At 45.7% G+C, this 27,663-nt stretch overlaps 1 protein-coding gene across 5 annotated transcripts in view; it reads right to left on the bottom strand.

Annotated features, from left to right (window-relative positions):
- Positions 1-27,663, bottom strand: part of FAM135B (family with sequence similarity 135 member B) — a 264,276-nt gene that overhangs the window by 24,276 nt on the left and 212,337 nt on the right. For all 5 annotated transcript variants that reach the window (XM_059874287.1, XM_059874288.1, XM_059874289.1 and 2 more), the window contains exons 8-12: positions 18,761-18,914; positions 16,299-16,348; positions 5,949-6,104; positions 4,826-4,899; positions 1,023-1,177 (exon numbers count right to left, since the gene is read on the bottom strand). In XM_059874287.1, coding sequence (XP_059730270.1) covers positions 1,023-1,177; positions 4,826-4,899; positions 5,949-6,104; positions 16,299-16,348; positions 18,761-18,914 — 589 coding nt within the window. The remainder of the gene's footprint in view (positions 1-1,022; positions 1,178-4,825; positions 4,900-5,948; positions 6,105-16,298; positions 16,349-18,760; positions 18,915-27,663) is intronic.

Raw genomic sequence — 27,663 nt, 5'->3', positions numbered from 1 at the left:
TATAAAGAAAGCTGAGCACTGATGAATTGATGCTTTTGAACTGTGGTGTTGGAGAAGACTCCTGAGAGTCCCTTGGACTGCAAAGAGATCCAACCAGTCCATTCTGGAGGAGATCAGCTCTGGGTGTTCTTTGGAAGGAATGATGCTAAAGCTGAAACTCCAGTACTTTGGCCACCTCATGAGAAGAGTTGACTCATTGGAAAAGACTCTGATCCTGGGAGGGATCAGGGGCAGGAGGAAAAGGGGATGACAGAGAATGAGATGGCTGGATGGCATCACCGACTCAATGGACGTGAGTTTGAGTGAACTCCAGGAGTTGGTGATGGACAGGGAGGCCTGGCGTGCTGTGATTCATGGGGTCACAAAGAGGTGGACACGACTGAGCAACTGAACTGAACTGAACTGACTGAACCTGTATTAGATTATATATATACACATGTACATGTGTGTATGCACGTGTGCACACATACACACACAGACACAAGCCAATGTTTTGTACTTGTTGTGAGCAGCTGGGTTGGCTGCTCTCTCTGGAGCTTATACACATTCAAGCTGTCATGCACAGTGTAGACACTAGATGTCAGGGTACAACTAACTGAAAACCGAATAACGTGTTTTGTTTGAAACACTACACCGTTTTCAGAAGTCACCTGGACTTTTATGTTTTAATTGGTGGATAATTGCCTTACAATAGTGTGTTGGTTTCTGCCGTACATCAACACAAATCAGCCATAGGTATACACAACGTCCCCTCCTTCTTGAACCTCCCTCCCACATCCCGCCCCAGAAGTCCAGAAGCAGGTCTTTCCTATAACTGTCCTTGAGTTCCATGAGTTTGCCCATTCACTGAGGTGAAGTCACTTCCAATAACAAGCTTAATCTTAGTTCCTGCTTCTCCTCTGTGAACTGACAAAACACCTCACTGATTTGTTCCCATGGCTGTTGAGAGGTAAGCAGAGCAGCCGATGGGAACCCAGTGGTAATTCCAACTCTTGAGTTTTTCCAAAACTAAAAAGACACACCTGTGGCTGGGCAGTCCACATATCTGTCCTCGAAGATAACGGGCAGGGTGTTCCAGTCTCCATCAATGTCCAAGCACTCTGCGGGCAGCGGGGGCATGGTGGTGAGGTACTCCGAATTCCGGATATCCAGGGACAGCTGGCTGTGGGTCTGGATCCTGGGGAACATGGACCCGGTGAGCATCCAAGAGAGATTTAAAGGTTTTATTCTTGCTGCCCCTTCCCTCTCATCCCATGACAGCATTTAGAAGATGTACAGTAGACAGTAACAATTGCCATCTATCTATCCACACTTCCTTTCTTCCCAGCTACCTATCCAGCCCCCAAAGCCCTGGCTATAGGTCTTCATACTATCAACATTTTCACATTCATTCATTCAACAAACTGTCACTGAACACTTCCTTCCTATGTGAAAAGAACTGGCTGGCATTGGTCAAACAGGAAGAGAGGCGATAAAACATACCCTTGCTACTCACCAGTTCTACGTCACTTTTAAACACTTTTTAAATAGTGCAACCCATGGCAAGAAATGCCCTTCATTTTCCATGGCCACCCCGTACAATCACACACACTCCCAGAAACACTCATGCTGAAACAAAAGCTTCAGAAATACTTCTTCTTATTACTACCTATCTTATTTCATTTAAAAAGTGTTGTTCTAAAGCCATGAAGACAATTTCACAGTCCACTAAATGGCTGTAACCTATTACTTGAGAAACACTCTAGTCTGTGCTTGAACAAGACAGGTCTTGACGGCTGAGTTCACTTGTCCACCCTGATTTGGGAGGATGGTTCTGTCTCTGATGCAAACACTATGACCTCCCTCCCCTCCATCTGACTCTAGATGAGAATGCCTGCGTGCATGCTTTGCTGCCAGCATCACAGAGCCCACGTTCACTATCTCAATCTAAGGTTTAATTCTGTTCACAGCACTGAGGGCCTGTCCCCTGGTAATTTTCTCAATCTGAAATAAAATTTCCCTCTCAATTCTATAGTTCTTATTCTTTTATTTTTTACAATTTACTTTTAGTTTGTTCAGTTGCTTTACTGATAACAGCTTTACAAGGTTGTTTCTGCTGTACAACAATGTACAGTATGCTGCTGCTGCTGCTAAGTCGCTTCATATACATATATCCCCTGCCTCTTGAACCTCCCTCCCACCCCTTTACCCGACCCCTTTAGAATATAGTTCTTACTCTTAATGACCTAATTAAAAGTTCTGTTGCTGTTGTTCACTCACTAAGTCATGTCTGACTCGCTGTGACCCCATGGACTGCAGCACGCCAGGCTCCCCTGTCCTTCACTGTCTCCCAGAGTTTGCTCAAATTCATGTCCATTGAGTCAGTGATGATATCTAACCATTTCATCCTCTGTTGGCCCCTTCTCCTCCTGTCCTCAATCCTTCCCAGCATCAGGGTCTTTTCCAGTGAGTTGGCTCTCTGCATCAGGTGGCCAAAATATTGGAGCTTCAGCTTTAACATCTGTCCTTCTGATGAATATTCAGGGTTGATTTCCCTTAGGATTGACTGATTTGATGTCCCTGCTGTCCAAGGGACTCTCAAGAGTCTTCTAAGTTTACCTCCTCCTACACAGCATCATTGCTATCCTAGTGTATGCTCTTTATTATAGGTTAATATCTACTACTAATTGAATGGTAATCAATTTCTCTAATATCTGAAGTTGCACTATGGGACAAATGATATAATCACGTAGGTATCTGCAGGGCTCAGACCCTCACCTGCTTTAGACCTCTGCTCATATGTCTCCTCAGGGAGCTCATCTCTGATATATCTATGAAATAGCACCTTCTACAGCCTGTCACACTGATAAATTTCTCCATAGCATTTACTGCATTTGGCGTATCATATTTATTTATTTATGTTTAAATATGTTTCCATTACTAAAATATGAGCTCCGTGAGAATGTGTCTGTTTGGTTCACTGCTAGATATCCTAATGCCCAAAATAGTGTCTGGCATACAGTCAACACCAAATAGGCTCTTGTTGAATGAAGGAATCTGCCTTTTACACCCAAGCACAAACTAAGAGAGGTTCAGTAACTAGTCAGATGTCACAAGTAGTATAAGTTCCAGGGTCAAAATGTCAAAACATGTGTATGAGATTTGAAATCCAAAGTCTTTCTACCATAGTCACTTGCCAGTTTTTTAAGATGTTAGTTATAATTATCATAGCACGAAGTCTGAATTCTTTATCCTGTGGGCCCATAAGTTCCCACAGAAGCTGGGTCCCACCCCACTTCTCCTACTTGTCACTCCAGTGTAGCTATGCTTGCTTACTGATGCTTTCAAACAACTTATGTTCCCATATAAGAAATCTTTACACCAGCTATCCCCTCTGACTCAACCGTCTTCTCTCATATCAGGACATGACTTATTATAACCCCAATTCAATTCAGTTGCTCAGCTGTGTCCAACTCTTTGTGACCCCATGGATTGCAGCACACCAGGCCTTCCTGTCCATCACCAACTCCCACACCCGGAGTTCTAGTATAATCCCAGTCTCTGCTCAAATGCTACACCCTCAGAAAAGTGGTATTTTATCACTTTGGCCAAAACATTCCTAACCTGTAAGTAATGCTTTAGCCATATTATATTGACATACAGGTTGTTCTTCAGTTGCTCAGTTGTGTCTGAATCTTTGCCACCTCATGGATTGTAGCACACCAGGCTTTCCTGTCCTTCACCATCTCCTAGAGCTTGCTCAAACTCATGCCCATTGTGTCGGTGATGACATCCAACCATCTCATCCTCTGTTGTCCTCTCCTCCTGCCCCCAATCCCTCCCAGCATCAGGGTCTTTTCCAATGAGTTGATTCTTCACATCAGGTGGCCAAAGTATTGGAGCTTCAGCTTCAACATCCATCTTTCCAATGAATATGCAGGGTTGATTTTCTTTAGGATTGACTGGTTTGATCTCACTGCAGTCCAAGAGACTCACAAGAATCTTCTCCAACACCATAGTTTGAAAGCATCAATTTTTTGGCACTCAGACTTCTTTATGGTCTAACTCTCACATCCACACATGACTACATACAGGTTTTACAGATGTAAAAAAGATGAAAGTGAAAAGGTCTTCAGGTCTGTCCTAAGTGATAGACGAATTTCAGTGTTTTTCCTGCTGGATTTACTGGGGCATCTCAAAACATTATTCCATCCAAATTTATTTTGGAGACAAACATACTATTCAGAAACAGAAAGAAACCTATAAACTTGTGTAGCCAAGACCAAACATCTTGGAGGAAACAGGAAACACTGACTCTGCCCACCAGGGAAATCTATAACAAGAGACAATGATCTCCTCTTCTGTCAACCCTCTGACTTTTCTGAGTATTTTTACATTTTTTCCCATCTATCCTCCTAATTAGGTAGTTCAGTATTAATTCTTATGCTCAATGCATTTCATAGCTGCTACAAAGTCTCAGGTGAATTCTGTGGTTTTTTTTTTTTTTTCCCTGACATTGCTTGTGGCCATACCACCTGCTCCTAATTCATTTTGCAAAGAGGACTCAGCACAGATGTCTTCAGGGACCTAGGAAGTCTTGAATCTGTCTATAGAACCATCATGATACTCAACAACAGCAAAAACTCTGGCTGTTGACCTTCTTTGCCACCTGCCAGCTCCAACCTCTGCAATCTGTCTGGCTCTTGCCTTCAGAGAAAATGCACCTGAATGTAAAGAGATGGGCAGACTCTCTCCTTCATAATCAGGGATGAAGGGAAGAGCTAACTTTGAACAAGAATGTCCTTGGTGCTCATGGTGTGATGTGGACATGCCGTTGGTTACTTACAGGTTTTCCTGAAAAGTCAGGACTGCAAGTTTTTGGTGCTCCATATAAAAGAAGGCCTCAGAAAACCTTCGGACCTGAAGAATAAAACAGTATAAACAATGTGACTCACTGGGTGGGTTTGGCCTTCATTTTCTAAAAGGAAATTAAGGCTCAATGAGGGAAGTAACATATATTAATAAGAAGAGAGCTGAGCCCACAACCCAGAGGTTCTGAAACACCTTTCTACCCTCCACAGCTGCCCTCTCTCATTTCTAGTTCTTAACACAAACCTGATTTATGGACACAATTGAACACATGTGTGTTTTTTGTTTTTTTTTTTTGAACACATGTTTATTGATCTGCTCTTGTTTTGCATTCTGTCATTTTTTTAAATTTAGGCCTTATTTCTTCTACTAGAATAAAAGACACTTGAAAACAGAGGCCATAAATAAATGCAGACGAATTAGAATTTGCAAAATCAGTCATGTAAGTGTGTCCGGAGACTCAGCTATTTGTCCTCTGGCTGGAAATGAGAAGACCAACATCTTTTATTACGCATGAGTCCCCACCCCCTGTGTACTTCCACCTGGTGGCAAAAAAAAAAAAAAAAAAAGGCCTTAAGAACAATGGATGACATGTGAAGACACTTCCTCAAAATACTTTCAAAGCACTTCATCATATCCTTTAAGATCAGCTCGCCATCACTTGGTAGCCAAGGCTGGTACTTAATGAACAGTAGAGCAAAAAACTTCCCTAGAGCAAATGGGCTTCCCTTGTGGCACAGTTGGTAAAGAATCTGCCTGCAATGCAGGAGAGACCCTTGTTTGATTCTTGAGTCAGGAAGATCCCCTGGAGTAGGGAAAGGCTACTCACACTCCAGTATTCTGGCCTGGGAGAATTCCATGGACTGTAGAGTCCAAGGGGTCGCAAAGAGTCGGACACGACTGAGCAACTTTCAGAGCAAAGAACTGAGAACCAAAGGAAGGTCACAAAGTTTCTCTGCAAGCTCATGGTGGGTCAGGACTAGCACTTAGGTTGACAGCAGCCAATCCAGACGTTTATTCTGCCTGATGAACCAACTCTTGAAAAGCTTCCTGATATCTCTGCCATGTGACTACAGAACTTATACTGTTTGACCCCTTACCCGCAAGGTGTGATGCTCCTGGGTGAGATAAGTGGTCACTTGGGAGTGCAGCGTCACTGTGTCCAGGAACTGGGTCCACAGGGCCATCAGGTGGGAGGCCAGCCAGGCGAGATCCTTACTTATCTGCTCAGCTATCTTCTCTGGGTTATTCAACATCTGGGGAGGCAAAAGGGTGCAGTGAAGGACCTCCGCTCCATGCAGCCACTGCCATCTTCCTCTGAGGGCTTTGCTGGCTTCTCTGCTTGTGATGAATCCCTCTCTTTCTCCAGACTCTCCTCTATAGCCCATTATACTCCGAACTCAGTATCTGGCCATCATGATAGCTTCCAATTATTAATAGTTACTACTTGGTAAGTAAAACACAAAGCATCTTTTAAATATATACATGAACTACTTAATCTCTACAATGAACCTTTGTTAGAATTATTGTAGTCATCATTTTACATAAAAAATAAAATGAGAGAATTAAATACATCAGAATACCCAAAGTCACACATAGCTGGGATTAAGCTGTAAGATCATCCCCCCGACAAAGCCAGGGCACCATGCTGCCTTTCCAGAGTAGCTGCTGGAAAACATCTCCTGAGAAATGATAAAGTCTTTATAACCTCACAGACAGCATCAAACTCACTAGGTGATTTCCACATGGCTGGGAATAGCAAGAAGAGATAAGAAAGCCTTCTTCAGTGATCAATGCAAAGAAATAGAGGAAAACAACAGAATGGAAAGACTAGGGATCTCTTCAAGAAAATCGGAGATACCAAAGGAACATTTCATGCAAAGATGGGCTCGATAAAGGACAGAAATGGTATGGACCTAACAGAAGCAGAAGATATTAAGAAGAGGTGGCAAGAATACACAGAAGAACTGTAAAAAAAGATCTTCACGACCCAGATAATCACGATGATGTGATCACTGACCTAGAGCCAGACATCCTGGAATGTGAAGTCAAATGGGCCTTAGAAAGCATCACTACGAACAAAGCTAGTGGAGGTGATGGAATTCCAGTTGAGCTATTCCAAATCCTGAAAGGTGATGCTGAGAAAGTGCTGCACTCAATATGCCAGCAAATTTGGAAAACTCAGCAGTGGCCACAGGACTGGAAAAGGTCAGTTTTCATTCCAATCCCAAAGAAAGCAATGTCAAAGAATGCTCAAACTACCACACAATTGCATTCATCTCACATGCTAGTAAAGTAATGCTCAAAATTCTCCAAGCCAGGCTTCAGCAATATGTGAACCGTGAACTTCCTGATGTTCAAGCTGGTTTTAGAAAAGGCAGAGGAACCAGAGATCAAATTGCCAACATCCGTTGGATCATGGAAAAAGCAAGAGAGTTCCAGAAAAGCATCTATTTCTGCTTTATTGACTATGCCAAAGCCTTTGACTGTGTGGATCACAATAAAGTGTGGAAAATTCTGAAAGAGATGGGAATACCAGACCACCTGACCTGCCTCTTGAGAAATCTGTATGCAGGTCAGGAAGCAACAGTTAGAACTAGACATGGAACAACAGACTGGTTCCAAATAGGAAAAGGAGTTTGTCAAGGCTGTATATTGTCACCCTGTTTATTTAACTTCTATGCAGAGTACATCATGAGAAATGCTGGGCTGGAAGAAGCACAAGCTGGAATCAAGATTGCCAGGAGAAATTTCAATAACCTCAGATATGCAGATGACATGAGCCTTATGGCAGAAAGTGAAGAGGAACTAAAGAGCCTCTTGATGAAAGTGAAAGTGGAGAGTGAAAAAGTTGGCTTAAAGCTCAACATTCAGAAAATGAAGATTATGGCATCCGATCCCATCACTTCATGGGAAATAGATGGGGAAACAGGGGAAACAGTGGAAACAGTGTCAGACTTTATTTTTCTGGGCTCCAAAATCACTACAGATGGTGACTGCAGCCATGAAATTAAAAGACACTTACTCCTTGGAAGGAAAGTTATGACCAACCTAGATAGCATATTGAAAAGCAGAGACATTACTTTGCCAACAAAGGTTCGTCTAGTCAAGGCTATGGTTTTTCCTGTGGTCATGTATGGATGTGAGAGTTGGACTGTGAAGAAGGCTGAGCGCCGAAGAATTGATGCTTTTGAACTGTGGTGTTGGAGAAGATTCTTGAGAGTCCCTTGGACTGCAAGGAGATCCAACCAGTCCATTCTGAAGGAGATCAGCCCTGGGATTTCTTTGGAAGGAATGATGCTAAAGCTGAAATTCCAGTACTTTGGCCATCTTATGCGAAGAGTTGACTCATTGGAAAGGACTCTGATGCTGGGAGGGATTGGGGGCAGGAGAAGAAGGGGATGACAGAGGATGAGATGGCTGGATGTCATCACTGACTCGATGGACGTGAGTCTCAGTGAACTCTGGAAGTTGGTGATGGACAGGGAGGCCTGGCGTGCTGCAGTTCATGGGGTCTCAAAGAGTCGGACATGACTGAGTGACTGATCTGATCTGATCTGGTCTGGGCTCCACAGACCCAGCACCATCTTGCTGCCACGACTTCATATTTCCTAAGGAGAATCCAAGGCTGCCTTAACAAAAGCTTTAAGGACTCAGCCTAGAAAGGGCCTAGAGCTCTTGGAGGAACCTCGGGCTAGCTTCAGTTTAGAGCTAGGAGAGCCACCTGCTTGGGGGCGACTTTTATTCTGGAGAGGTAAGAAGAGAGATTACATCTCTGAGGACAGCCAGAGAACCAGTGGTCCAAGCCTAACACTGAGCCCTAGGCTTCATCATTTATCTACCAATAATTTAAAGTGCATCTCCCATGACCCAGGCTCATGCTTAGAATACATGGGGACACGAAGATGAATAAGAGAGTATCTCTGCCTACAGAGAGCCTCATCCAGTGCAGGAAGTAGGAAGGTGCGTTTACCATGAAGAGTATAGCCAATATTTTCAAATAACTTTAAATTTAGTATAATCTATAAAATATCAAGATTACGTTGTACACCTGAAACCCATGTAATATTATAATTCAACAATACTTCAATACAAATGTGTATAGTGTCCTTATCCTTAGGATATGGTTAAACATGAACTCAAGAACATTGAAAAAAAAAAAAAGAGTTTAGGGATCTATCTGCCCTGGAAGATGATGCAAAGATACATAACCATGGCCATTTCAAACTCATCTCTGAGCTCCTTCTTTGCCGTGTGCCTCAGTCTCTCATCTGCAAAATGAAGGTGCAAAACAAATAACTGTTTATTGGACATAATGAGGTCCAAAGCCTAGCCTGAAACACTGCAAGTTCTCTTCACTCTTCTTGGACTAACAGCTGACACTAGCATAATGCACAGAGGGTGGAGCAAAGCATCTGAGAGCAAGAAAAACAGAGAAGAAGAAATCTGACACCCAATAAGCCTCTTTAATTTTGGGGTATTGAAGCTTTGTAATTAATGACTAGCTTCCAGATACAAAGCATCATTCAACTGTAGCGTCTCTAAGGTGCTTCTTCCAAGGGGAAAGATATGTCTTTGATGAAGACACGAGGTGCAAAACTCTAAAATGAAAGAATGACCCTTACTTTCTTCTCATGGAAGCCTTGCTTCCATCACTGATTCTGTTTGGGAGTCAGAGAGAAAACGGGATGTTCAGTCTTGATTCAGGCCCATAATCCATGGCCCAAAGTGTTAAGGGTCAGAAAAGGAAGGACTTGGAGGGTGGGGGACATGGTCAGCCACTGGAAAACCTCCAGGCTGGAGAGTAAAGCTTTTAGATGGACTACTGAAAGGTTGTTGTTGAATCACGCGAAGACACCGGGATTCTTGGCCCCCGGAGGAGAAGAATTCAATCCGGGGCCAGAGACGAGGCTTGATCGCTCAGAGCTTTTGTGTAATAAAGTTTTATTAAAGTATAAAGGAGATAGAGAAATCTTCTGACATAGGCTTCAGAAGGAGGCAGAAAGAGTACCCACTTGCTAGTGTTAACAATGAAGTTATATACTCTCCAATGAATCCAAAAAATGTCTAGAGGTTGTAAAGACCTCCCATAATTTACATTTTAAGATAACAGAATTAGCCAGAAGGTTTAATCCGGAGACTGTCCTCAGGCAGGATACATTATTGTTATATAATCCTAAGGAATGTAGAGAAGGAAAAAAAGTTTGTCCTTTCTTCCTCCTTGAGAATTCCAGACCCCTCTCTCCTTCGGGGACCCCTAGACTCCCTATCAACCTGCCTAGGAACCAACTCTCTCACTACTAGTGGCTTATCTTTAAATTCTCCAACCTGTTTCCCTCACTAATGGACACCAAGCTCCTGTATCAGCACAAGACACTTCTTTGCCCTGATCATGTTCCCAGCTGTACCTCTGGCCTGGGGCTACCCATGGCTCCAGCCACATCAACCTGAACACACAGCTCTTTGCAAGCACCAGACCTTTGATCAGCTTGCACTTCTCCTTGGAAGGTCTCCTCGCATCTTCCAATCTCCTTTCCTCTTCTCTTCACCACTTTGGCCTTGTCTGTTCTCCACCAGGGAACTGTTTCCAGAACCAATGCAGTTTGCCTTGTTTCTTTCTTTTCGAATTAACTTTTGTTAGAACTGCTTTATGATGTTGTGTTACTTTCAACTGTATGGCAAAATGCATCAGCCATACATATAGACACATCAGTCTTCCTGCTTTCTGATGGTTCTTTTGAAACTTCTACTGTGTTTCAAGTGTAAGACTAGCCCTCCTCTCCTTGAAGTCTACTTGGCTTTGCACAGACCACTCTCAGGGCACCACTTGCCAGGTATTGCTCAGTGCCCGGCTTGGCCTGCATGCTGAGGTTTATCCTTTTCAATATTCTCAGTATCTTCTCCACAGCTGATGGATGATGAAAACTCAGCAGCTCTTTTCTGAGTAAAAGGGTGATTCTGCATCTATTGAGAGGCACCTGGGCCTCAGCAACTGAACTTCCCTCACTGGGCTTCTTATCCCAACACCCCAGCCCTCCCACCCTCCATTTCAGCAATATTGGCAAACACAGCATGAATTCTGAGCTCAGCCACCAGAGAGGTAAGGCAAAGCCATTCATTAAATGTGTCTTTGGGAGAATTATTTTTTCCCCTAGTTGATGACAGAAATGGCTCCAGATAAGATTAAGAAAGCCTCTAATTAAGCCACAAGAGGACTTTCCTACCCTCACGGAGGCCTGAGCCTGTTCAATTACTGATGATGGGTGTGGAAGGGTCTCTCTGGTGAGAAAAAGAGAAGCCCTTCCTGCTAACAAGGAGGCATCTTGGACCCAGTGACATTTCAGGGGGAGGTTGCCTACAAAATACATAGCTGCTCTACCTTGTGACTGCCCTCACGCTTTTCACTTGGGCCCAGACAAGCTCCTTTGCTCAATCGCGTCCCCACCCCTAACCCCCTTGTGGGGTTTACTGATGTCTGTTGTGAGCTTGGAGGATGCTGAGCTCTGGGGAGCCAAAGACACATACTTCTAGTCCTGGAAGAGGCACATGATAGCTATCTATCTCCATAGTTAAACCTACAAAGTGCTATGAAAGAAATGGATCCTGAGTACTGTAAAAAAGTCACGGAAGGCTTCCTGGAGGAGACGATGGTAGCATTGCGTCTTCAAGGTAAGCAGGGTCAGGTGGAGAAAGCCTGCTGTATTTCCCCTGAGTTAGCCGTGTTCTCTCGTCATGGGCCTCAGTCCTGGCTGCAAACTGAATCATCTGCTAAGTCGCTTCAGTCGTGTCTGATTCTTTGCAACCCTATGGACCACAGCCTGCAGGGCTCCTCTGTCCATGGGATTCTCCAGGCAAGAATACTGGAGTCGGTTGCCATGCCCTCCTCCAAGGGATCTTCCCAACCCAAGTATCGAACCCACATGTCCTAAGTCTCTTGCACTGGCAGGCAGGTTCTTTACCACCAGCACCACCTGAAGCCCCAACTGAATCACAGGGTTTGGGCTTATCTCTGAAGGTAGGACCCAAACATCAGGAATTTTCAACTACTGTCTGGTAGAGACTGTGTGATCTGACCCTGTCTGCTGTACCGAAGCACATGGCTGAGTTTCACTGGAACCTTTCCATCGGTTACAGAGAGCACAACCTGTCCTTTCTTAAAGCACACTGCACAGCAGGGACCCTGACCAGCTGCTCCAACTCACCTTTCCAGCCCAGCCTCCCACAGCCGGCTTCAAATGTACGCCCTGAAGCCATCCCGGGTCCCAACCACATCATGGCACTCCATCAGGTCCAGTCTTGCACTGGTTTTGCATGGTGGTCCCTTCCTGCCTCTCTCCTGACCTCACTGAGAGCCGCCTGTGCTCCTACAGCCCTGCCCCCCATCCTATGCTCCTGGTCCAGGAGTAACAGCTCCTGCCTCATGTGGGCTGTTAGTCCTGGGAAGCTCTCTGCCATCTTCATGCTTGTTGTATTCCCAACAGAGTAGTTGGCACATAGTAGGTGCTTAAGAAATGTGAGTAAGATTCACATAGAGTAAAAGTGCAGGGACACCCCTGGCAGTCCAGTGGTTAAGAACCCACAGATCCATTGCAGGGGTAACAGGTTTGATCCATGGTTGGGGAACTAAGATCCTACATGCTGCGTGGCACAGTCAAAATATAAAAATAAATTTTTTTTTAAAAGTGCAGGTGAATTGCTCCTTGACTGTAGAGCTCTATGTTTTCAAATTGTCTTAAATCGCCCGAAACAGTTTCTACTTGAGAGTCCACCCTTGAGACGGATGCTTTTGTGACCATGTGCTCGGTTGACCACTTGGTGGTGACGCCCTGCCTCTAAACACCCTATGGGCAGTGATGTGCCTTTTCGGAAGGTTCTGGGGAGGCAGCTCTGTTTCTTTCACTCCCGGCAGCGGGCCAGCCCTTCAGGAAACCACAGAGCAGCCCGGTGCACACCCCAACTCTCCCTTTCTCTCCCTGACACCCAGCTGCCTCCCTCCCTGCAGCTAATCTGGTTACTCTGAACCAGATTAAAGTCTGCGGCAACACCATCACTCAAAACCAGGGGCCATTTCCCTGCAGTTTGTGGGCTCCGTGCCAAAGCAGGCAGGCAACCCACTGGCTTTTCGTGAAATATGTCTAGCAGCCTGAGTTGTTGCCTAAACCAGTGCGGGGACCAGATGCATCAATACTGCAGTGGCTCCCAGATGGCCCTGGGTTCAGGCCCTAAGCCCACCCCTTAGTGGTGCAGGAACCAGCATGTTCCTCTGTGCAAAATGAATGGGGACACACCTGTGTCCCCCCGACCCCAGGCACTCATGGGGCTGCCGTGGGGGAAGCACCTGGGGCATGTATGCATTTCAGGCGCACAGTGTGATGACGTATCCACAGACTGTGACCCCGGCACAGGCCGGGACCTGGGACCTATACAGCAGTGCTGCAGTGCCTGCATCTGGACACCCCTCTCCTCCAGCAACAAATACAAAGAAACTGTGCGAGACTACACGTGACTGAGGGCACGAGGCTACACGTGACTGGGGGCACGGGACTACACGTGACTGGGTGCACGAGGCTACACGTGACTGGGTGCACAGGACTACACGTGACTGGGTGCACGAGGCTACACGTGACTGGGGGCACGGGACTACACGTGACTGGGTGCACGAGGCTACACGTGACTGGGTGCACGGGACTACACGTGACTGGGTGCACGAGACTACACGTGACTGGGGGCACGAGGCTACACGTGACTGGGGGCACGGGACTACACGTGACTGGGGGCACGAGACTACACGTGACTGGGTGCACGAGACTACACGTGACTGGGTGCACGGGCACTTGAAGCAAATTCTGGGCAAAAGATACAAACAGACCAAAACCCAACTGCCAGTTGTGAAGAGCCTGGAGCAAAAGCATGCCCCCTGCACAAGACGCCTCCTAAGGGGTGGACACAACACCTAAGCCCTGCCCCTGGCCCTGGTCACACCCCACCCTCGCCCCATATAAGGAACCAGCTTGCCCCCACCTTGGGGAGTGAGCAAGCAAGGAAACTTGTTACTTGTTCTCACTCCCTCCTACTGCAGCGGGGACCCCAGTAAAGCCTTGCCTGAATTCTCTGTCTGGCCCCTGATCAATTTCTATTGATAAAGAAGACCAAGAACCCTAGTTGGTAACAACATGACTGCCACAATAAAGTTATTTAATACACCTATCACCTCATAGAGCTAAAATAGTTTTTCTTGTGATGAGCACTTCTAAGATCTACTCTCCTGGTAAATTTGAATGTATAATACAAAAATGTTAGTTATAATCACCATACTGTATATTACAGCCCCAGAAGTTACTTATAGTGGAAGGTTTATACCTTTTGACCACCTTCACTTGCTTCCCTCACCTCCACACACCCCTGCCCCTGGCAACCACCAATGTGGTCTCTTTTCCTATGAGCCTTTTTTTTTTAAGATTCCACATATAAATGAGATAATATAGCATTTGTCTTTTTCTAAATGACTTATTTCACTCAGCATCATGCTATCAAGTTTCATCCATGTTGTCACAAATGTAACGATTTCCTTCTTTTATGGCTGTATAATATTCCACTGCACTTAGACATAGTACATCTTCTTTATGCATTCAGGTTGACACTCAGGGTATTCCCATGTCTTGGGAACATAATGTTACAGTGAACATGGGGGTGCAGATATCTCTTCGTGATTTCATTTCCTTTGAATAAATACCCAGAAGTTGGAATTGCTATGGATGGAGGAGCCTGGTAGGCTGCAGTCCATGGGGTCGCTAAGAGTCAGACAGGACTGAGCGACTTCACTTTCACTTTTCTCTTTCATGCACTGGAGAAGGAAATGGCAACCCACTCCAGTGTTCTTGCCTGGAGGATCCCAGGGATGGGGGAGCCTGGTGGACTGCCGTCTATGGGGTCACACAGAGTTGGACACGACTGAAGCGACTTAGCAGCCGCATGGTAGTTCTAATTTTTTTGAGGAACCTCCATACTGTTTTCCATAGTGTCTGCATCAATTTACATTCCCACCAACAGGGCACAAGGGTCCTCTTTTCTCCATATTCTTGCCGGCACATTTTTCTTGTCTTTTTGATGAGAGCTACTCTAACAGGTGGGCTTTCCTGGTGGCTCGGATGGTAAAGAATCTGCCGGCAATGTGAGAGACCTGGGTTCAGTCCCTGGGTGGCTAAGATGCCCTTTGGAGGAGGGCATGGCAACTTACTCCAATATTCTTGCCTGGAGAATCCCCATGGACAGAGGTGCCTGGAGGGCTACAGTCTATAGGGTCGCAAAGAGCCAGACACATCTGAGTGACTAAACACAGCACAGCACATTCTAACAGGTGTGAGATGATACCTTATTGCAGTTTTATTAATATCTGGAGAGCTTTTAATTAAACATGCAAACCCATGAGCTCCACTCTACTCCCATTTCCTCTGTTTCAACCAGTTTAGCTGGGACCCAGGTCAAGATGTTTCTTTAAAGTCCAAGTGTATTTCTACTGAAAGGCCAGGGATAAGAAACACTGGTTTAAAAGGCAGAAATGCTAGTTTTCAATGAGACCATCTCAAGTCCTGCCCAGACATGGATTAGCCATGTCACCAACCCTGAAGTGCATGCTGCCTTCCACCTCGTGTGCCTCTCATGACATGAGGATAACCGTGCTCACCCAGACCTGCCAACACCATGGGATGCGACAGTGCTCCAGAGACTGTAAACAACTGCTTGCATCAGCCGAGTACTTATTAAGCACAGACTCTTAGTACACGCTTGATGAACATCTGGCAAAAACACATCACTGTTTCAACATCATCGTCATCATTGAAGCTAGCCTCATGATACATGTGAGCCGTCTGAGCCGAGCCACAAGATTTCTGTCACCCTCCATGAGAAGCACATAACCCAAAGTCCACAAACGTTTGTTAGGTGGATGGATAATGGACAATAAAAAGTATGAGTGCTGGGTTGCTTCAGTCATGTCTGACTCTGCAACCCTCTGGACCGTAGCCTGCCAGGCTCCTCTGTCCATGGGATTCTCCAGGCAAGAATACTGGAGTGGGTTGCCATGCCTTCCTCCAGGGGATCTTCCTGTCCCAGAGATGAAACTCACGTCTCCTGTGGCTCCTGCATTGCAGGTGAATTCTTTACCACTGAGCCACTGGGGAAGCCCAATAAAGAGTGTAAATGTCAGGGAAACCAAGACCTGTTAACCTGTTTGGTATTTTTCAAAATATCTAGCATGTGGCCAGGCACACAATAGATGTCTAAGAGATCCAGAGATTTAGGGCAGTGGGATGTGAGAGTGTTTCTTCAGTTGAAGATGTAACAGGAGGTTACCAGTCTTGTCTCTTCATCTCTGATCTCTACACCAAGCAAGCAATGCTGCCCCATATAACTACTGCTGTTCAGAACCAAGGAGTTGGCTCCCTGATTACCTGAAGCTCTGAGCACAGCTGAGAGAGTGTTTCTTCAACAGCAAGTGACTCTAGAAAGAAAAAAGAAAAAAAAAACATAATGAAACAAACACATAATGAACTGTGGAATTGCTAATGGAAGGTAAGAAGCACAGATTTCAAGTCGGCATTGACATCACAGAAAAAAAAAAAAAAAGGCTCTGTGGATTCCTGTCATCTCTTATGTCTAAAAGATCCTATTTATAAAAAGCATGATTTGAAGCCATGTGATGTCACCCTGGGTTAGAGTCAACATGTTCCATGTGATGCATTTCTGAGAAACAGAAGATCCCCAAGTTCACTTTGTGTGGTCCAAAGCAATCCCACATTCTGCTGTGCTTTTGTGGTATGTGTGCACGGGTGCACGCGTGCACACACACACACACACACACACACACACACAAAACTGGATCCTGACATCTGGGACTTAGATCTAGATCTCCTTCACACAGGTGGCTGTTTAGAAGTCCAGGAACGTGGGATGGCAGAGCCTAGCCTCCTGCTCAGCACCACCACCTCATCGCAACCTTCCACGCAGGCAGTAGAGGAGCCTGTAACCTTGACGTCTTCTCAGTTGGAACTGGGTGGACTCTGGCCATTTGCGGCTTCACAGTTTTGCCTGTGTTTGAACTCTCCCTAGTTCCATGTGGCTGTGGTAAGACCTTGCGGGTGGCTGCTGCATGAGTTTTACTTAAAGCATCGTTGAAAAGGTGAGTGCAAGGAAACCTTCAGCTCCGACGGTCCTCACGGGTGGCACACACCTGCCTACCTGGCAGCTGCCCTCAGCCCCACACGAGGCGGAACAGGCTTTGGTCAGTGTCCGTGGCTGTGCACTCGGGGTCTGGCACGATGCCTGGTACAGTAAACATTCAATAAAAATATGGTGAGTGAGTGAATGAACAAATACATTCAGTTCTTTTTTTGGTTTTAAAAAAAAAGTTGAAGCAAGAAGCCAACTACAAGGACACTGGCTTCACTTTCTGTTTGAGCTAAACTGGCTCTGAGCTGTGCGGGTCTCCTTTGAGTGCATCTGACCTGAAAACTTTCAACTCCAAGATCATGTGCTTCAAAGAGGGCATCAGAGGGACTTCCTTGGCAGTCCGGCGGTTAAGAAGACTCTGTGCTCCCAGTGCAGGGAAGATGGGTTCAATCCCTGGTCAAGGAACAAAGATTCCTTATCCCACACGGTGTTGCCAAATACAATTTTTTTCAAAAGAGGGCCTTAGAGCTGACAAAACCCAGGTGGTAAGAGGGCGCCAGAGGTCAAGGCAACAACAATGTTGCAACTACTTCTTCATTCTGCAGGCCAAGCACTCGGTGTGAGGCATCTGGGCTCAGATCCGGCTTCTGCCCTTAAAGACCCCCAGTCTAGTGGGGATGAGAAATATGCAAATACAGGATTGTTGTGTGGCGTGTTCAGTGTAATAACAGACACACGCAAGGCCATTGATCCCACCAAATCTACAACTCGCTGCAAAGGTGAGATCTCAGGGCTCAGGGAGAGACGCTGAGGTTCCCCACAGCAGGGCTGTTATTAACCGTGAATAGCAGGCTGAGCTGGAGAAGGAAATGGCAACCCACTCCACTGTTCTTGCCTGGAGAATCCCATGGGCAGAGAAGCCTGGCAGGCCATGGTCCATGGAGTCACAGAGAGTCAGACAGGACTGAAGCGACTAAGCACTCACCAGGTTGAGGGCCTGGCTTCTGTTCCAAGGACAAAGGGCCTCTTCAGGGGACTTTGAGCAGAACAATAACCCACTGCCTACTGTGAACGAGTGTGACCTGATATAAAAGGCTGCCCCAAGCACAGCACCTCTGTGCTCCTGCCCCATCCTGCCACACGTGGCTGTGTGACCCTGAGTGGTCATTTCACCTCTCTGAGCTGCAGTCCCACCATCCGTCAGTCAAGAGGGAAGGGGCCCAATGATCATGATGTCTGGTGATGTACAAGAAGCAAGTCATCCCTGGAAAGCCAAAGATGATGACTACCGAGAGCTTTCTCTAATAACCCATTAAACACATACATTTAGGTATTTCTTGGACTGTTTTACACTCTTATAAGTTGCAATCCCGTAGCTACAGCCTCATTAAGAAAAAGGCTGCAAACAGGCATTTTCCCTTAGAAAGCAACTCCACATTATGTACCCAGGGTAGATGTTTAATACATGTTTAATAAATTTAATAACCTGGTGGATGAATGAATGAATGAGTAAATGAACACGATGACTAGAGGCACATGTGCCTTTTCTTTCTGCATTGGCATGCCCACGATGTCCTCCTGCTAGAATGATGTAAAATGCCCAAACACCAAAACAAAAACCAAACCAAACCTACCCGAAACAGTGCTTGCTACTGTGACATTTACAAGAGCGTGCTGACGCCCGAGGGCAGAGGGTCAGCTGCTGGGCTGAGTCCCCCCCCATTCCTAGTTCCCAGCCCCTTACCCAGCTCCATGCGCGGCAGCTCGGGGATGTCCCTCAGGATGGTCAGGAAGTAGGCACGCAGTCCCCGGTAGGCGTGCAAGAGCAGGAAGCACAGCTCCCGGTGCCACTTGTAAGCGTGCTGCATGCAGTTCTCAGATGGCACGTAGAAGCTCCCCTGTGGGGGGAAACAGAAGCAGAAGCTGAGGACCTGGTCCTGAAAAAACTGGGGAAGACGGTCAAGACTCCAGCAAAAGAGTTGGAATCTCCTCCCTCCCCTTCTGCATGGGAAACCCACTGAAATTGGCCAAGCCTCTGTCTTATAATTTTCAAATTAAAACAATAACGATAGTAATAACAACATTAGATGATGATGATGACCATGATGAGGGCACGGACCTCACAGGTTTGGGGCAAGTGAATGTCGCCCCCTCTTCTAAGACTCTTTCTTGCCACTGTAAGAAGAAGTCATGTGACCGACAGAGGGGGCTCCTTCTCACAGGGAGGTAAGGCATTTAGAAAGACCTCTGTATTGGTGGATGAAGAGCACAGTGCTGAGAAGGAGAAAAACGCTTTGCTGTAAAATAGGAGGAAGTCGGTGAGTTTCAGCTCTCGGTGTTGAAAGTGTCAGAGGCTGTGGGTGTGACCATGGAGTCTGAGAATGCTCCATATTGTGTTTGTAGGTGTAAGACACATTACACCCATAATTACACATTGCAAGTCATTTATCTTGCAGGAAAAGATGCCTGAGTCCACAAGTTACTTGTAGGCCGAGACATGATGGAGGAGGACCAGGACAGTTCTGAATTTCTTGCAACCCCGCCAGAGAAGGATGACTTCAGGTGAATTTCAGGAAGGACTTAAAAATGAGAGAAAGGATTCTCAGAGATGGGTTTGGACGGAAAAAGAGAGGTACTGAGTACCGTGGGCTTCCCAGCTGGTGCCAGTGGTAAAGAATCCACGTGCCAATGTGAGATACGTGGGACATGGGTTTGATCCCTGGGTCAGGAAGATCCCCTGGAGGAGGAAATGCAACCTACTCCAGCATTCTTGCCTGGAGAGTCCCATGGACAGAGGAGCCTGGCAGGCTATAGTCCATGGGGTCACGAAGAGTTGGACGCGACTTAGCACACACCAATTGGAGAATTCCACAGTGTAGGAATCTATGGCCCGTGTGGCTATGAGGGGAGCAAGTAAATGTCTCTTCACCATCTCGTGCTTCCTAGCCTGCCCTGCTGGGTGAAACTCCAGGTAAAACGTTGTCAGACTACGTCCTCTTGGCTCCTGTGAGTTGACTTGCATGCTGTCTATGAGGCAGCCTCCTGCCCTCTTTGTCTCCTTCTCCCTTGCCTCCTTCTAAGAGGGCTGAGTCGGTGAAGTGGGGGCAAGACAGGTCTGATAGGGGTCAGCAGCCATCTGAAATTTCCTCTACTCCCAATGGTGTCACAAAGGTGGGTGCACTTGTTTGCACTCTCATCACTACATCATGTTTGCTGAGTCATGGAATGCTTAGGAAACCTGGATGGAAGTCTCAGTCAGGTCTGCCGTCACCTCTCTCTGAGTCAGTTTTAGGTTAATTCCTTGTTTTTTCAGTCACCAAGTTGTGTCTGACTCTTTTCAATCCCATGAACTACAGCATGCCAGGCTTCCCAGTCCTTCACTATCTCCCGGAATTTGCTCATATTCATGTCCACTGAGTCAGTGATGCCATCCAACCATCTCATCCTCTGTCACCTCCATTTCTTGCCCTCAATCTTGTCCAGCATCAGGGTCTTTTCCAATGTGTTGGCTCTTCACACCAGGTGGCCAAAGTATTGGCATTTCAGCATCAGTCCTTCCAGTGAAAATTCAGGGTTGGTTTCCTTTAGAATTGACTGGTTTGATCTCCTTGCAGTCCAAGGGATTCTTAAGAGTCTTCTCCAGTACCACAATTCAAAAGCTTTCGAATTGCTTTTTGAATTCCCTGGTAAGAGACTGCAGGACAGACATTAGCCAGCAGGAAGATCGTGGCCTGTGCTCTGGAGAGCAATGTCCATGGGAAGGGGGTGGGGCAGAGGGAGGAGTCCGCTGCACAGAGACCTCAGTCAATCCCAGGGGAAGCTCTGGACCTGCAGACTCTGGCCAGGCCTTTGTACTCACGCATTGACTGTTACTGGTCACCCAGGAAGGAGGTGTGACCTTGGTCAGCAGCTCTCTCAGACAGAGCAGCCTCCAGAGAGGGACTTGGCCACCCACTGTTGGCCACCATTGTCCTTGGCAGAGCAGGAGGGAGTGATTCAGGTCTAAAGGTGGAAACTGGGCATCACAGAATTCCCTGTGGAAAGTCCCAGCAGCGTCCTTCACTCCCCAGCACCTCAAATTAACCCTGGCTTTGCCTAACGAGGTCCCTACTGATTTGGACTGAACAAAGGCATTCAACAAGCTTTGGCATTGAAAGGTTTCTCCATTTCATCAAGCAGAAAACCCAGGCAGGACACCTGTAGTCACCAGTGGCCCAGGGTAATCTGTATATTCCTACTTCTCATCTTTCCTATTATATTAAGATCAGAAGCAGTACAGCTGTGGGAAGACAAGCAAAGTTTGTGCATAGCAGGGAGCGTGTGTGCTACACTCTCCAGGTCTACAGAGCAAGAAATAATTCACTGTTCATGAACCATCTAGATGTTCCCATCACACTGTATCTCACTGGATCCTTAACAAGCACCTTATAAGGCAGATATTCTCACTTTGATTTTCAAAATATAATACAGATATGGTAAAAAAAAAAAAAAAAAACTCAGTATTACCAAAGGAAGCACGATATACAGTTCCCTTTCCCCAGAGTGAATAATTTTCTTGTACGTCCTTCTATGAAGCTTCCATATGCATACATATTGATGTATATTTATGTGCACTTACATGCATGTATGTTCTAAAACAGACAGACTCATGTCGGAGAAGGCAATGGCACCCCACTCCAGTACTCTTGCCAGGAAAATCCCATCGGCAGAGGAGCCTGGTAGGCTGCAGTCCATGGGGTCGCTAAGAGTCGGACACGACTGAGCGACTTCACTGTCTCTTTTCACTTTCATGCATTGGAGAAGGAAATGGCAACCCACTCCAGTGTTCTTGCCTGGAGAATCCCAGGGACGGGGAAGCCTGGTGGGCTGCCGTCTATGGGGTCACACAGAGTCGGACACGACTGAAGTGACTTAGTATAGCATAGCATAGCATGTTGGAAGATGTTCTGGGACATTTCTCTGTTACTTATTTTTATCACTTATGCCTTGAAGTTCTTTCTTCTCAGACCAAATAAGTGATAGAAATCCAATTCCCATTCCGTAGGTTAAAGGCTGTGGCTCAAAGGATACAGTGAGCTGCACAAGGTCACTCCGCGTTTCTGCCCGCAGCAGGAAGGATTCTCAAGTTCAGGGGCTCAGCAAAGGCAGTCCTTGCTCACCTGCCACGTGTGCCTCTGGGAACCACGCTGGCAGAGGACAGCTGCTCTGCTTAACTATGACAGAGGCCTGAATACAAGCCCTGCAGTGCCTCCCTCAGCCGTGACTAAGCAGAAATAAAAGCGACAGAGGATTAACAAAGGCATCGGATCTCGTGGCTCTGAGTTCCCAGCTTGTTTGCTTCCGACAGCCCCGAAACCCTCCATTTTCCAGTCCTGCTCACAACTGCATTTTCTTATCACCAAGGCCTCCTTTTGACAGTGCTCCAGGACCCATGGATGAGGCAAAGGATCTATAAAGTCCATTATTAAGTTCCACTTTTCAGACTAAACACAAATCTTATACAAATGTTCTTATACAGAGAGACATACAGAGAATGTTGGAGAATATTCAGAAGGCTGATTCAAGATGATTACTGAGATAATATGAAGTCAGAATGCTAACCCAAAGAGAAATCCTAATAAAATATGCCTGGATATTATATGCCTATTATTATAAACAAAACAAATGGTATTTCCATAAGTACTCAACCACATGTTTGGAAAGTGAGTGATTTGCCATAGAAAATCCCATTCGCTGACCCTCCAGGCCTGCAGAGCCAGCATGGATGAACCTATGCCCCTAATAGAATTTGCAAGAAGTGGAATGAAAAACTTGCCCAATCTCCCCAGCACAAAGGAAGAACTTTCAGCCATCCTCCTGATCAACAGTCTGGAATGGAAACCCTAAATAATACAACAGGATTCATGCAGGGTGAGCCAAACAGGAGACTGTGTGCAGACTCACAATGGAAGGTGCTCCTGGCCAGGGCCCACCCCCATGGGATCATCTGTACAACGTGTACATAGAGGAAGCGATCATAGTATGGTCTATTAGGGTTAAGGATTAAACAAAACCATTTGGGTAAAACACGGACTTATATGATGGCTCAGTGCAATGTCAGGGTACACCAAAAGGAAATTTTAAAATTAGGACACACCCATTGACGGCCTCTGAAAACATGTCTATCAGTTATGCAGCTCTTACTTCCACAGTTAACCAGGAGGTTGAAACCGACAAGTGGACTTGAACTTAATGGAAGTCTTCAGGGAGCTGTGCAGGGATAAAGATTGGTTGGAACACAGAATCCAAAGTCAAATAGGGTCTATTCCTTGCTTGCATACTATCCATGTGACTAAGTTAGTCCTTAAATGTCTGAAATGTCAGTTTCCAAACATGGAAAGTGGGGATAATAAAGTTCAATTGTTTAGTACAGTGTCTGGTTTATATTAGGTATCTGTTAAATGTTAGTTAGGAAGTTCTTCTTTCTCCTTCATTTATTACCCAATGAAGATAGCTAAGCTTTCCATCAAATTAGACCTTTATATGCATGCCTCTCAAACCTACATTTCTGCATCTAATCCCTGCCCTGATCTCTAGATCTCTATTCCAAACTGATGATTGGATAGCTTGCCTGTTGTCACGAAGGCATCTTAAAATACTTGTTATACAGAGTGAAGTAAGTCAGAAAGAGAAAAACAAATGTCATATATTAATATACATGCATCGAAGGGACTGACGCTGAAGCTAAAGCTCCAATACTTTAGACACTTGATAAAGAACTGACTCATTAGAAAAGACCCTGATGTTGGAAAAGATTGAAGGCAGGAGGAGGGGACAACAGAGGACGAGATGGTTGGATGGCATCATTGATTCAATGGATATGAGTTTGAGCAAGCTCCAGGAGATGGTGAAGGACAGGAAAGCCTGGTGTGTTTCAGTCCACAGAGTTGCAAAAAGACATGATTGAGCAACTGAACAACAACAAATAGAATCTAAAAAAATGTACTGATGAACCTATTTGCAGAGCAGGAATAGGGACGCAGATGTAGAGAACAGATTTGTGGACACAGCAGGGCAAGGAGAGGGTGGGATGAATTGAGACAGTAGCATTGACATATATACACTACCATGTGTAAAGTAGATAGCTAGTGGGAAGCTGCTCTATAGCACAGGAAGCTCAGCCTGGTGCTCTGTGATGACCTAGAGGGGTAGGAGGTGGGGGAAGTGAGGACATGGCTCAAGCCAGAGGGGACATATGTATCATTATAGTTGATTCACATTGTTCTACAGCAGAAACCAACACATTGTAAAGCAATTATCCTCCAATTAAAAATTTAATTTTTTTTAAAAAGGAGCTTATTACTGTCCCTCTTACCTGATCCTTCTCTTCCCTCTGGTCTTTGTAAATGGACCCACCTTGCCCAACATTATAGGAAGCCAAGGAGTTCCTTTAGTCTCTAGACCTCTCTCATCTCAAGAATCTTGAAAGTTTGAAGACACCCTTGCCTCTGTCCTACCTTGAGTCTTCTCTATAGCTTACTTTAATTGCTACCACATCCTTCTAATCATTCTCACTGCCCAGGTAGCACCTTTCATCTGCAGCACCACTGAATGCAAGTTGGTTTAGAGCATCCCCACTGACTTCCCAGGAGGCACTAGTGGTAAAGAACCCACCTGCCAATGCGGGAGACAAAGGAGACACAGGTTCCATCCCTGGATCGAGAAGATCCCCTGGAGAAGTAAATGGCAACTCACTCCAGTATTCTTGCCTGAAAAAATTCCACGGGCAGAGAAGCCTGGCAGGCCACACTCCATGGGGTTGCAAAGAATCAGACATGACTGAGCGAGTGAGCGCACAGACACTGTCTACAAGACTGAGTCTGTATCCCTTGGAATGGCATCCAAAGCCTCGAGCCCCAATCACAACTCCAGGGTCAGTGGCTGCCTCTTGTTTCACTCCAGAGCCCACTAGTTGCCATTCCTTCTTTTAAAACCCCATCCCCTTGCTGCTTGAAACTCACCACAAAGAATCAGATCAATGTCCTGTCCCTTGTGAAGCTTTTCCAACTACCCCCTCCTCTCGGGTCCCTTATACATACCTCATCAGACCACAGTTATTTCTGTAAAGTTCTCTCTCCAAACCTCCATGCACACTTTGAGGTTAGACGGTGTGCTATGTCTTTGAACCTGAAACACTTACCTAAAGAACTGATGCTTTCAAACTGTGGTGCTGGAGAAGACTCTTGAGAGTTCCTTGGACAGCAAGGAGATCAAATCAGTCAATCCTAAAGGAAATCAACCCTGAATGTTCACTGGAAGGACTGATACTGATGCTGAAGCTTCAATACTTTGGCCACTTGATGAGAAAAGCTGACCCACTGGAAAAGACTCTGATGCTAGACAAGATTGAGGGCAGGAGAAGAGGGTGACAGAGGATGAGATGGTTGGATGATGTCACCAACTCAATAGACATGAGTTTGAGCAAGCTCCAGGAGATAGGGAAGGACAGGGAAGCCTCATGTGCTACAGTCCATGGGGTCTCAAAGAGTCAGACACAACTTAGCTACTGACAACAACAAATGTTCATTGTACGCCTGCTGTGTGCCTGGTACTATTTTCTGGTCCCTGAATTCCTCTTCTTGGCGATTTAGCCAGTTTTTCACCACTATCTTTGTTTTAACCAATAAAAAATAACAATAATAACTGCAACATCATTAATACACAGCTAACATTTATTATTTAACTCTATTAAATGTCAGGCAATAAGTGTTTTATAGGTATCAATTATTTAATTCATATGCCAACCCAATGAAATAAGCACAATTATTTATCCCCATTTTATAGATTGGGAAACTGAACTCCAGAATGGTAAATATCAAATAACTTTTCTGCAGGTGTCATGGCATACAAAATGTACACCAGCAATGCAGACGCAGTCTGACACTGGAAACCACACATTCCTAGTCTTAATGCTGAATTTAATCTTCGATTTGAGCTTCAGGGAGTTGAAAGAGTCTGTGTTCACACATCCAGGAGGCAGAAGAGTTAAGCTTCTAATTCCAGTCAAAGCCTCAATTTTCAAAGGAAACTAGCTCTATGGATTTCAAGAGGAATCAAAACCCCCTTGTGCTAGCCTTCACTTTGTAACTAACTAGCTGTAATTCCAGGAAAACAGTTTTAACTTTCTGCCCTTTTAATTGTTAGCAGCACATTGATGCTGGGCTTCCCAAGTGGTAAAGAATCTGCCTGCCAATGCAGGAGACACAGAAGACCCGGGTTTGATCCCTGGGTCAGAAAGATCCTCTAGAGGAGGAAATGGCAAGTCGCTCCAGTATTCTTGCCTGGGTAACCCCGTGGACAGAGAAACCTGGTGGACTATGGTCCACAGGGCCACAGAGAATCGGACATGACTGAGCGATAGAGCACACACACAACGCCGCTACCTTAGTTAACGGTTCCCAATTTTTGTGTCCCAACACACTGGGTCATGGTGACTAGCTGTGAGTTGAGTTACAAGTATTTCTTACCAAAAATGGTTAACATATAGAAATCACAAATTCAAAGTCGTTCCTATCACCCTCTTACTGGTAATCTACAGAGGTTCTTTCAGCAGGGGCAAAGGTGAAGGAGAGTTGCCAGGCTTGGACAGATGAGCAGACACGATGTGCGGAAAGTAACTCATGGTCTCAAGCCTAGGCCATATTCCCACCTAGGCATCTGCTCCAATTTGCATGTATGTACTTTCTGCCCTCCAGCACCACATGGCTCCAGGACTGAATGATCATACAAATGACTGTTGAACAATCCCAGGGAGATCTATGTGGCTCCAGCCATAAAATGAATAAATTTGGTTTTGTGTTTCTCTCCCTCTGCAAGTTGGTTGTACCCCTGCCTCCCCTCCTGGAAATCAGAAACAGAATATTCTTCATCTTCTAATCCCAGCTACTTTCACATACTTTCCATCCATGTGGCTGACTGAAGGGGAATTTAGAAAAAATGAAGGGCAATAGGGAAAATGAAGAGATGCGCTGTAAAGGAGTATCACCGGTGGAAGGGGCAGTGGTTATGGCAAACATCCCACTGAGGGGAGCTAATGGATCAAAGTCCTAAAGGCACATGCTGTGGATGAGAACACTCTTCCTCTACTCTTGATGTAAGGACATCCACTAGCTTCATACTTCCAGCTCCTCTCCACCCACTTACTGAGCAAAAGGTGAGTTCTGGATAAGAAACGAGGTTCTTCCTTGGACTCTCCCTCTCTTGGTAGCAAGTCCACTCTCAGCCCTGGGGGAAGCCTGGTAGATGAGAAGGTCTTCAAGGGGGGCCTGCATTTATCTAGCATGGCTGTATCTGATTAAGTAAGCAGTTTATTCTGGAGCTCAAGATCTGGGACCTCCTTGATCAAATATATAAACCAAGCGATCTCACATCTTCATTTTAATTCTAATCTGTCTTATTATTTTGTCTTATTTTCCAATTCCAGCACTCAGCTGGAGGGAATAAGATATTGTGTAGCAGCTTCCCTCCACATGTAGCAGATCTGATCTCCTTTGATGACACTAATTCTTCCCTGTGTCATATTACCTGGGGTGCTCAGGAACACAGGGCACAAACAGAAGAGTTGGTCAGTGTTGGCTGGAGGGTTAGAATAGATTAGTGGATTTCAAT

This window comes from Bos taurus, chromosome 14, assembly GCF_002263795.3.
Source record: "Bos taurus isolate L1 Dominette 01449 registration number 42190680 breed Hereford chromosome 14, ARS-UCD2.0, whole genome shotgun sequence".
Classification (NCBI taxonomy): Eukaryota; Metazoa; Chordata; class Mammalia; order Artiodactyla; family Bovidae; genus Bos; species Bos taurus.
The sequence above is the reverse complement of the archived record's forward strand: the minus strand, read 5'-3'. Positions and strand labels throughout refer to the sequence as shown.